The sequence below is a fragment of the Bufo bufo genome, chromosome 4 (genome assembly GCF_905171765.1).
Source record: "Bufo bufo chromosome 4, aBufBuf1.1, whole genome shotgun sequence".
NCBI classification, from domain to species: Eukaryota; Metazoa; Chordata; class Amphibia; order Anura; family Bufonidae; genus Bufo; species Bufo bufo.
In genome coordinates this window covers 383,923,802-383,936,592 of record NC_053392.1, presented here as the reverse complement: position 1 = coordinate 383,936,592, position 12,791 = coordinate 383,923,802, and the positions used below count along the sequence as shown (strand labels likewise).

The 12,791-nt window shown below is 42.3% G+C and overlaps 1 protein-coding gene across 3 annotated transcripts in view; it reads right to left on the bottom strand.

Moving 5' to 3' along the window:
• The window catches only part of ARFGEF3 (ARFGEF family member 3), a 133,014-nt gene that overhangs the window by 72,678 nt on the left and 47,545 nt on the right, over nt 1–12,791 (bottom strand). For all 3 annotated transcript variants that reach the window (XM_040429210.1, XM_040429212.1, XM_040429211.1), the window contains exon 12: nt 9,293–10,188. In XM_040429210.1, the coding sequence (XP_040285144.1) occupies nt 9,293–10,188 (896 nt within the window). The remainder of the gene's footprint in view (nt 1–9,292; nt 10,189–12,791) is intronic.

The following is a 12,791-nucleotide window of genomic DNA, read 5'->3' as shown; positions in this document are numbered from 1 at the left end:
CTGTCTTGAACACCATTGAAAGTCAAAGGGGGGCCGATCCGTTTTGCATTGTGTCAGTGAAAACGGATTCATCCTCATTGACTTACATCGTGTGTCAGGACGGATCCGTTTGCCTCCGCATCGTCATGCCAGAGGCAGAGCGGAATGGAGGCGGAACGGAGGCAAACTGATGCATTCTGAACAGATCCTTATCCATTCAGAATGCATTAGGGCAAAACTGATCCGTTTTGGACCGCTTGTGAGAGCCCTGAACGGATCTCACAAACGGAAACCAAAACGCCAGTGTGAAAGTAGCCTAAGAGTAAACAGAAAGTTATTTATCCCATGAATCTCAAAAACCGCTGAAAATTTTTGATAAAGACCAATTGTAAAAATGATAATATCAAGGGAGCTCACCGGTATACGGCTCAGCCTGCTATACCACCTAGCTATTATATTGAAAAATGTAATTACCATATTTTTCGCCCCATAAGACGCACTTTTTCCTCCCCAAAAATGGGAGGAAAATGCCCCTGCGTCTTATGGGGCGAATGCTGGCAGTTTTACATCGCTGGATGCGATGTATGGAGCGGGGGCCGGGGGAGGGACTGGGAGGAGGAGCTGGGGGCCTGCAATAGCGGTGGGGTCACTGTACTATAGCCCCGCCCCACCGCTCCGGTATACTAATATAAAATGTATTATTGAATTAAAAGTTATTAAACATGCCCCCCTCACTCCTAATAGTACCGTATATGCAAATTTCTTCTGTATAATGCCGGCAGGCAGGACGGGCGGGTGGCAGCGTAACTCCCTGATGTCACGTGCCTGCGCCGCCTCCTTTATGAATGAAGCAGGCGGCGCAGACAAGTGACGTCACTGAGGGACACGCCGGCCACCCGGCCCGTCTGCCGGCATTATACAGAAGAAATTCGGATATACGGTACTATTAGGAGTGAGGGGGGCATGTTTAATAACTTTTAATTCAATAATACATTTTATATTTGTATGCGGCGGCAGTGGCGGACACGGAATCTGTGGATGGCACAGTTAAGGGGTGGGGGTCTGTGGATGGCACTGTTATGGGCTGGGGGGGCACTGAGGATGGCACATATATAACAGTGCCATCCACAGATCCCCCCCCTGTAACAGTGTCCGTCATCCACAGAACCCCCCCCTGTAACAGTGTCCGTCATCCACAGAACCCCCCATAAGTGTCCGTCATCCACAGATCCCCCCATAACAGTGTCCGTCATCCATAGATCCCCCCATAACAGTGTCAGTCATCCACAGATCCCCCCATAACAGTGTCCGTCATCCACAGATCCCCCCATAACAGTGTCCGTCATCCATAGATCCCCCCATAACAGTGTCAGTCATCCACAGATCCCCCCATAACAGTGTCCGTCATCCACAGACCACCATTAGTTCCAAACCCACCAAAAGCACACCTTTTGGTTAAAAAAAATTTTTTCCTTATTTTCCTCCCCAAAAACCTAGGTGCGTCTTATGGGCCGGTGCGTCTTATAGGGCGAAAAATACGGTAATGGCTGGCTTATTTATATGGAAAAAAGAAACAATATATATATAAAAATACATACACCTGTTTATTAGAGTACTTACCCTGGGTAGAGAAAAGTCCCCATAAAAAAGGCAGCCATGTTTTTTAATTCTAGACAACCCCTTTATACTGGAGATGCTTAAAATATTGATGTTGTTTTACCTCTACTCCAGCATTAATGTCTGTAGAGAATTTGTTAAAAGCTATGAACACCTTTTTTAATATTACAGTCTACTCAGTTTGGGCGAAAAATAATTTTTACAATTGTAATTAATGGCTGGCTGATTTTTTCACCACGATCTGTAGGTGCTGTAGCGGCATGACGTAGGGGTGCGTGTCGCGCTTCTCCCTACGCCGCCTCCCCCTCTCTCCATGCCTCCTGCTCTGATGCGGTACGCGGAGTCCTACGAGTGACCAGCTGGGAGAGCGTGCACTTCTGTCTCAAACCGGGAGCTGCCTTGGGTGGAACACGGGATCCTGGCATTCCGGCGTGGGCCCTGGGGGACGACGCTCTGACCATTTCATCGGTCGATACTCCTGGACGCAGTGGCTAAGTGATGGACCCTGCGTTGTACGGCTGAGATCCCCACGATGTACGGCTGAGGTACAGTTTTCCTACCTTGAGTGGATGTCGGGAGACAGTGCGACCCGTCTGGAGCCGGAGTGTGCGCCACTTCCATCCTGGCCCTGCTGACCTTGCGGTGGAGTCTGGTGAGCCGCACGCACCGCTGCGCTTCTCTCTCTTCTGACCGTCCGCTGGCTGCGGGCGAGCGGTGATGACTGGCTGTAGACGTTGGTGGAGCCGTGAGTGGGGTCTGTGTTCTGTGGCCTCTGGAGCGAGGTCCCCCACCTGGATTCGACGTGCAGTATGCTTGTGAGGAGTGGAGACCACGGGTGGAGGCTTGCTGTTCCCCACTGTCCCATCAGCAACTGTTAGGTGTACTTTCGGATGTACTAAGCGGGTTTGACTTACTCAATAATACCAGGCGCTGAGAGGTCTTGGGCTGATTGACTGGACAACCTTTTTGGCTCTATTTCCTGGGTGGACCAGTCCTATTTGGGGGGCTCTAATGGTCGGGCCGGACTATGGGGTTTAAGAAGGCATTCCCCTGATCTACTATAGTGGTCCCATGCGCTTAAAATATATTACCCCTATAGGACTTCTATGTAATAAGCCCTTTGGTCCCACAGTGATCTGGGGTTGATACCTACCTAGGCCGCTGGATTATATTATATCTTTATCCCGCGCGAAAGGAGTCCCCCATTTGTATAGCGGGTCTCCTAGGATGGTATAGCGGTGGGAGGGGGCCCACATATTGTGGATATTTTTATGCCTGTGCCTTAGTTTAGCAGGCCCCCTGTCTCTATTCCTGTCTCTTACTTATATTTAGTTCGCTCCTGGAAGCCAGGCGCAATACGTATTTTTAATTAAATTAAGTAAAAGACATTAATTAGTGGCCTTGCCACATACTGTCACGCACATGATTCTTATAGAATGAATACCAGTTATATCTTGGTTTGTTAGTGGTCAGGAACCGCTCTCTGTTCTAGGGGTTGATCTTTATATAAGTATTTGTAACCTTTTACAGCCTTTCTATTTGGGGGACGTAATTTAGTATTTATTGCGCAATTATTTTGTGTTTAGGGGTACGTTTCTATTTATTTAGCTTAAAAAATGGCGCCAAAGTTTCGTAAATCAGGAGGAGTGACTTCCCCAAAAGGAGCATCAGGGGGGAGCCCACAGGCCCGATTAGATAAATTTTTGAAGTCACCACCACCTAAAACTAGAGGAGGGGTACACAGGTCTACCGCCCAGACCGAGTCAGGATTAGAAATTCCGGATCAGTTAGAACGGGGTTTATCAAAGGTCAGTTCCTCCCACAGTGAAGGTTTTGATAGTATTAATAAAAAACTCCAGGATATACTGGGAGTAGTAAACGCTACTAATACCTCGGTGGCAGAGTTGACCTCTTCCCTTTCAGTTGTTCAAGGTGATGTCACCATAATAAGAGACGAAATGGTGAAATTGAGACTAAAGGTGAAGGAATTGGAATCTGCAGTCAACTCTGTCACCGTAGAGAATGGTTTATTAAAAGAACAGATTAGAAGAGGTAGAAGAAGACCGTTCTTGGTTAAGAAGGAAAGTGGTAGAACTGGAGGACAGATCTCGTAGATATACCCTGCGGTTAGTAGGGTTCCCAGAAGGGGCAGAACAGGATAACCCGTCGAATTTCATTCAGAAATGGCTGGTAGAGAATCTGGGACCAGACTATGACGTGTCTACCTTCTGTGTGGAAAGAGCCCATAGAATCCCCTTTAAAAAACCTCCTTCAGGGGCCCCTCCTAGGGCTATCCTGGCAAAATTTGTTTGCTCAAAGGACCGGGATTGGGTCCTTAGACGCAAAAGAGAAATAGCAGACACACAATTTAACGGTAATTTGATATCAATCTTTCCTGATTTTTCGCGAGAAACTCAAAATAAAAGAAGAACCTTCTTTGAGGTGAAAAAAAGATTGTTTGCAGCTAAGATTAACTATTCAATGTTATATCCTGCTAAATTGAGAGTGGTATATAATGATTCGGTGCGGTTCTTTTCCACACAGACGGAAGTGGCACAATGGTTGGACTTGAAGGGTCTATGAGTGGCGCGGAAGGCAGGTGAGGCGGGAGGTTAATGAGGGGAGGTGGCGGGGGGGGAGGTTTGGTGGAAGGAGAGAGGTTGATGGGTATTGTGAAATGCCCTGTCAACCAGATAGGGGGGTTTTTGGGGGGGGGTTCAAGGGAGGGATTGGCTGCCGTCGTTTGCTGTGTAGATACGCGTGCTTCTCCGTTAAGGAAGGGGGTTATGGAAAGCTCATTTATTATTAGGATATGCCGTGTAACATTCTATTTTGGAATGTGAGAGGGTTGGGAGACAGGGTGAAGAGGACGGTGGTGTTTGACCTTGTAGTCCGCCACCTGCCGGCGATTGTGGTACTGCTAGAGACCCATGCTACATTAGACAGGATTTACACATTGAAAAGGAAATGGGCATCTCTTGAGTACCACGCTTGCTACTCTTCTTACGCAAGAGGGATTAGTGTATATATTCATCACGGGATGGAGTAACAACCTCTAGATAATTTGATTGATAAAGAGGGTAGATTTGTATTTCTCCATGGGTATTGGAAAGGGCAGGAGGTCATTCTGGCTTTTATTTATATTCCCCCTCCATTTAATGCAACGGTGTTTGCACTGCTAGTGCAATATATTTCTACAAAAAAATCAATGTGCGCTTTTTGTGGCAGGTGATTTCAATGCAGTACCGGATCCTGAGTTGGATCGGTTCTCGTCGGTCTCCGGGCGCGGCCGCGCAGGATCCCCCTTGACTACTATATGCCAGGAGTTGGCGCTGGTCGATATCTGGCGCCACCTATATGGCAATAAAAAAATCTTTTCATGTTTTAGCCAGTCATTCGGGTCAATGTCCCGTATAGATTTGGCGTTCGCAAGTCGTGATCTGTGCGGTCGAGTCCTGAGAATGAGATATGAACCCCATGGAATCTCGGATCACTCCCCAGTCCTTGTTGTGTTTAAGGAGGCTCCAAATACAGGTAGAACTTTCAAACTGAACCCGCACTGGTTTGATGTGATAGGGGAGCAATCCCGAATAGACCAGGATATTCGGGAATTTTGGGACCTTAATGTAGGATCGACACATATTCACTATGTATGGGATGCCTTGAAGGCTCATATAAGGGGCCTATACTTTAGTAAAATTAATAGGTTCAGAACGGAAGCACGGCGTAGTGAACAACAATTGACACACTTAATAAGGAGTTTACGCGCTGCATTAAATGACTCCTATACGGAGCAATCTATTAAAGAGTTAAAAGAGGCCAACCTACAGCTCAAGACGCTACTATATAAAAAAGCACAACATAAGCTTCTATTTCAAGGCCAGAATCGTTTCTGCGAATCTGGTAAAACGGGTCGGTTTCTGGCTCGTTTGGTGGCCAACCAGAGGGAGTCTACCAGTATAAGAGAAATTAGGAATTTACAGGGGGCTGGTGTGGACTCTGCACAGGAGATAAGGGAGGAATTTGCGAGATACTACTCTACCCTCTATAAATCTGAGTCTATGTGTAGTCGGATTGTTATGGATCAATATCTTCAAAAATTAGAGCTCCCCCAGTTAGGCTCTCAAGATAGAGAGCGTTTGGACTCCCCCATTCTTTTAGAGGAACTCCAGGCGACTCTTCCCTCTCTAAAATATAAATCAGCCCCTGGACCAGACGGATTGCCGTTTGATCTATACAGGTTTCACGCTAGCGCACTCTTGCCGATTCTGCTTCTAGTCCTGAATGAATCTTGCGGATGCGGTGCTTTACCCCCATCATTTGGGGAAGCAGTGATTATCTTGGTTTTGAAAAAGGACAAAGATCCGTGTGATATGGGATCATATAGACCCATATCACTTCTGAATACGGATTATAAGATTTTTGCCAAGATTTTGTCTAACCGTCTAAAGAGGGTCATAGCGGGTTTGGTACACCCCAATCAGACGGGTTTTATTCCGGGACGACAGATACAGATGAGCCTATATAGGGTTTATCTGAATCTGTCTGTTGGGGGTAGTATAGACCACTCCATTCTGTCCTTAGACGCCGCAAAGGCGTTTGACAGGATGGAGTGGCCTTTCCTGTGGGCTACAATGTCCCATTTTGGCATTGGGAAGCCCTTTCTGGAAATGACTCAAATGCTATATGCACACCCAGTCGCATGTATTAGTGTCAATGGTATTAGATCTTCCCCCGTTATGATGCGGAGGGGGATGTGACAGGGTTGCCCCCTGTCTCCTCTCCTCTTTGCTCTCTTTATTGAACCGTTGGCTTCTCGGATTCGCTTAGACAGACGTATAGACGGCTTTGGAGTTGCGGGTGCGGGCGATAAAATAAGTCTATATGCCGATGACGTGATTCTGTTCTTGGACCAGGGGTGGAAAATTCTCCCCTATGTTATAGAGGTAATAGAAGATTTTGGTAAACTATCAGGCTATAGAATTAACTGGTCAAAATCATCGCTTCTTCCGCTGAACCGCAAGGCTGTAGACGAGGGGAGGAGAGTTCGTGTTTTGGTTCCCAATGATACTTTAGATTATTTGGGGGTTAAGATTGGGCTCCCTATAAATAGGTTTTATGATCTTAATTTGGCCCCGGTCCTGAATAAAGTTAGGGACAAAATCTGTGCTTGGCGGAAGCTGATACTGGCACAGACAGATAGAATAGCTTTGATTAAAATGATTATCCTCCCGATAGTTTTATTTCCGGTGTGTGCCTCACCCATCTGGATAGATGATATCTTTTTTCATAGGTTGGAGGCTATGATTAATGATTTAATTTGGGGAAGGAAGAGAGTGCGTATAAAGCAGAGATATCTATGGTTGTCGGAGGCAGATGGTGGGCTGTCACTACCCTTTTTTCAAGGTTATTATTTGTGTGCACAGATTCAGCGTTGTTGCTGTTTCAAGGAGAGTTTACTTTCACGATATTTAACAAAACTTTTTGATAAACCAGTGGATAATATTTTTGCATGCCTGGAGAATGGGTCCATGGGAATGAGGAGGTCCTTGTTGATCCCGTGCTCTCTGCAGAGGGTTTGGAACAGACTGAAGAAGACCCTTAAATCTTCCGGTCCGTTTGGTTTCACCCCTCTGTGGGAGAACAGGGAGCTGGAGGAGTTCTTCAAAACTACAGATTTTGGTTATTGGGTGCGTAAGGGTATCAACAGGGTGTCTGACCTTTTTTATATGGGTCAGTTTAAATCGCTATCGGAGTTTGGTTTTACTGATAGTTCACCATTAGATTTATTTATGTATTCACGTCTGAAACATATATTTAATGCCTCTAGGAATAGAGGCCCTTTTTTTCCACGAGAGAATATATTTTTAGATTTTTGTGACGCTCAGAAGTTCGAAAAAGTGAAATTATCCAGACTGTATGAAAAACTCTGAATCGCACTGGCAACTGTAACACCTTTCAAGAGCACAGTTAAGTGGGAGCAAGAGTTGAATTGCCCCCCACTACAGTGGTCTACTATTTATAGGAATGTGAGAAGGGTGTCAGTTTCCAGTGCGCACAGGTTAATCCAATTTAAGATCCTCCATAGACTTTACTATACGCCTAAAATCAAAGGAAAATTTCCCCAAAATAAAGAACGGGATTGCTGCTGCTCCAAATGCGGATATATTAATGCGGACTATGTCCACTTGCTTTGGAGCTGCAGCAAAATAAGAAGTTACTGGGATGAGGTTTTCGCTACCCTACAAAGGGAGAGCTCAACGAATTATAACCCAGGGATCCTGATAATGCTCTTTGGAGAATGTGGGTTAGAAGGGGAAGTCCCGGCCCAGGTCAGACGGATTTGGATGCGGGGTTTGATGGTCGCTAAAGCTATATTGATGAAGTATTGGGGCTCTGTTTCCCCGCCCTCAATAAGGGAGTGGGGTGCATATCTTCAGAAAATTAGAGTTTATGAGGAAATTGAAAGGAAACGGAGAATTGCACGCAGATCTACATAGCCATAAATTGTTATTATTGTAAACATTAAATGATGGTGTGGACGGCAGCCAATGGGGGGGGGGGGGATATAGACATTAATATTTGTCGTGAGGGTGTTCTTGGGATGTTGTATAGAACTTTTCTATCTGTAAGGATGTTTATGTTTGCCATGTCAGGCATACCGTTATGATTATTATTGTCTTATGTACTAACACTATGATTTGAAAAATAAAAATATATATAAAAAAAAAAAAAAAAAATGGCTGGCTGATTTATATGGAAAAAAGAAAAAAAAAACTAATAATAAATATATATATATATATATATATATATATATATATATATATATATATATAATATTTTACACCTGTTTATTGCTATCTTACAATATACATCTATCTCTATAAGGTGCCAATGTTTGGCATATAAGACCTTAGATAAACCTTAAAACATAAATTAAAAACTGGCCAATTTCACAAATCATACATATAATGCTTGTATTGCAAAAATATATAGTCACAAGAGACTTAAGAGAGGGACCGTGACTATATATTTTCGCAATTCAAGCATTATATGTATGATTTGTGAAATTGGTCAGTTTTTAATTTATGTTTTAAGGTTTATCTAAGGTCTTATATGCCAAACATTGGCACCTTATAGAGATAGATGTATATTGTAAGATAGCAATAAACAGGTGTAAAATATTATTATATATATATATATATATATATATATATATATATATATATATTAGTTTGTTTCTTTTTTCCCATATAAATAAGCCAGCCATTAATAACAATCATCTGTAAAGAATAAATCAAGGCAACTGGACTTACTGTAGATTTCTAGAAAACGTTTCACTCGTTCTTCCAACGAGCTTTCTCAATTCTGAGTGACTGTACAAGAATATATGAGTGACTTTACAGATATACCATGACCTGGATAAATGAGAACCTTCACAGACATTAAAAACAATTGTAAAATTATTTTTAGCCCAAACTGAGTAGACTAATAATAAAAAAGGTATTCATATCTTTTAACAAATTCTCTACAGACATTAATGCTGGAGTAGAGGTAAAGCAAAATCAATATTTTAAGCATCTCCAGTATAAAGGGGTTGTCTAGAATTAGAAAACATGGCTGCCTTATTTTATGGGCACTTTTTTCTAGCCAGGGGAAGTACTCTGTAATATAAAAATTCTGAATGAATAGTTACCAGCTTGTAAACTTGAACAAAAGGTGGAAGCAAAATTCTGCAAAGAGGAATCCACTTCCTCCATCCTCTGAAATGTCAGTAGTCGAGGAATAAGACCTTTAAGAGACTCTACAAACAGGCGAGCACTGTGCTGATCTGCCTCCTGGTTTTTCAGTAGTTTTAAGGACAAGGCAGCAGTCCGTAATGATCTATGACCAGGACAGTCTCTGGGTGTCTGATCTTCATCTGCCAGGGAACAGTTATCAGAACCAATGTCAGAGACATCAGATCTACCTGAATCCTTTTCTGCAGCCATTGAGTATTGATCACATGAATCAAATTCAGTCCTAGAAAGATCTTGCTCATCAACACTAAAATTACTCTCACTGTACCGGGAACCATAAGATCTTGTCCTACTGTCAACAGACAAGAAGTTTGTTATGTCAGGATAAACGGTTACATGACTCCTTTGAACAACATCTGGCTGGTCTACAACATCCAGCTCTGGATCTTTACGAAGGGACTGCATATTGTTTCCTTGCCCATCCATGTTATCTTCTGGAGTAGTCTGTCCCAAATCTCCCTCTAAGGTGGTTTGTCCAGTATCCGTGGTCACGCTAATGCTAATGTCAGGACTCTTTTCTGTTCCTAGCTCCCATGGTGTATGTTCAGATGACAAGATGCGTCTTTGCCACCTGAAATCTGCCTCATTAATTTCCATGGATTCTCTGCTTGATTCTGCTCCATCTCTGAGTTCTTCAAGACGTCTTAGCAGATGCTGGACATGAGCTTCTTTAAGACCTTTCCCTTGACTCATTTCATCTAAAGCTCCCAGCAATGCACAAACACATGACACAGAGGCATAGCAAGCTTCGATGCCTCCTTTCATACAGGCTTCTGCCATCCCATCCATGATCCTACAAAACAAATCATATAGTAACAGACAGTGCTTCAATCATGTTGCTGTGTCTTAAAATCTGAAAACTTAAAATTTCATTTCTCTCTCCTACATACAGAACAAGAGTTACCATAATTATTATATAAAAAGACACATTGCATATATTTATGCAACACTAGAACCATAAAATTACATATTAGTATAATATATATTAAAGCTGGGCTATTAATCAAATTAATTTATGAAATCATCTTTTTAGTGTCGATAAATTTGTTTTTTGGAAAATTGTCATATAATTTTTTTTTCTTTTTCTTAAAAGACTGGAGAGATCCCACACAGGCTGTGCTGATACAATGCTCTGGATCACTGCAGAAGCCTGGCACTGATCCCTGCTGCAACGGCCAGATTACAGTCAACTCCAATCTGGGCAGTTTAACTCTCTAGATGCCGCGGTCATAGTGACCATGGCATCTAGGCAGTTACACAGAAGCTCCCTATTACCATGGTCCCCAGTGAATACAACTGCTGGGTGCTGATGCGTTGCCATGACAATTGGGGGCCCCTCAAAGGCCTCAGGTCTATGTCTTTTAGACTGTGCTGCAGACACAGCCTATAGCCTGCCTGTCACTGTTACAAGGTATGCCAGTGCACTATACAAGTCAAGTGCTCTAGTGAGAATAAAAAAATTATAATTAAAAGGTCAATAAATTTAATTTTAAAAAAATCCATAAAAAGTGGTTTTATTTAGTAAAAGTGGGGCGGAAAAAATACACGGAATTGCTGAGTTCTCAACAACACATACAATAAAGATAACATGGTAAAACTGCCCCGTAAACAATATAAAAAATAAAAATAAATATAAATAATGGGATAGTTTTTTCCTATCCCCCCTTCCCAAAATAATAACTGTTAATTAATAAGTTCCATGCATCCCCAAATGGTACCAATGAAAACTACACCTCACCCCACATACGACCACATCCGCAGAAAAATGAATAAATTCTCACTTTTTGATTGCGGTGATAAAAGCTATTGTTTTAGCATGAGACTGTGCAAAATGAGTAAAAACACAGAAAACAATGCATATTTGGCATCACTGTAATCCTACAGAATCATAGAATCAAAGTAACCCGCTAGTTATGCCGCACAGTCATAAATTTAAAGTGCAAAAAACGATGTTAAAATCGTTTTTTCTACTACCTCATGCCAAAAAAAATATTAAACCAATCATTAAGTTACGTGTCATATGATGTCGATAAAAACTACAATTCATCCTGCAAAAAAACAGGCCTTCATACAGCTACATCGACAAAAAATAAAAAAAAAGTATTTGCCACAAAAAAGGTAAATTGGGAAAAATTGATTATCGTACTTTGTTGTTTTGTGGTTTTTTTGCAAAATTGTCCAGTCTTATACTTTCAAGATCTCTTTGTGATTGGTACCATTCTCAATCCTACAGAAATATCACTTTTCACAGCTGACAGCTTGCTACAGTTGTATTCAGACTAAGCAGCAATCCCCTGTGATCTTAACCTAATAACGACCACGCGCAGTATACAGAATGTACATACGGCATGCAGCTTGGGCTTGGAACCTGCACCGCTGTAAGGGTACGTCCACACAGGAGGAAAATAGAGCAGAATATTCCTCTGCGGGGGTTATTACATGAGGTTATTGATGCGGAAATGGCTCTGGATTTTACTCTTTCCGTTGCCAGTGATCTCCAAAATCCATGGTGCTGATCGGCAGCATACATTGGCATGCTACAGATTTGAAAACCACACCGCATCTCAATTTAAGCTATGGGTTTTTACGCTTGTTTAAAATCGCATCCACTTTGCTGGTACTGTATTATGCTGCGAGTTTGCCACATGAAAATTTGCAACTGTAAATCCACAGCATATATGGCACATCTGAACACACCCTAAATGTACTGCACGGGACCCTGAAGAGAAGACAGAAGCAGTTTGTAACTTCCTTACTGCAGCTCACACAGTGCTCAGTGAACTGAGGCAGTGCCTAAACTGCTGCCTCAGTTGGACCAGATCATGTGATCCCCAGGTCCACCCCGACATGGCAGATGAGCTCTGCCAGTGACTAATTTCACTACTGGGCGCCGTTTTCTCTTTTAACTAGGGCTCGGATAAATGCCCGATACAATGTAAATGCGAAATAAAGAAAAATCTACAGAGTGGAGGGCACCTGAGGTCTGTTAAGACTTTATGGGAGTTAACAAATATACACAAAAAAACAAAAACTGAACTGAAACCGTTGTCAAAGCTGCTCCATAATCAGAGACTTTTCCAATTATATATCAAAACAACTGATCTAAAATAAGGAGCCCACTTGAATACTTCATTTTAGTGTACATTTCCAAATTTTGAAAAAAAACATAACCTATAGTATATATGTAAAAAATAAAAAAAATATGCAACTTTGTGACTTTTAGTACTCACTTCTCCCTAATAAAACTTAAAAAGATGTCTTTGAAAAAAAGTTTTTTTAAAACGGCTATATTATTAAAAAGCACAAACGTTATTCGGGTAATCTAATAAAAATTTTAAAAAATTGTTAAACCACGCCAAAAATAAGTGTCTGGTCATAACACTGGTTATTAAGAGG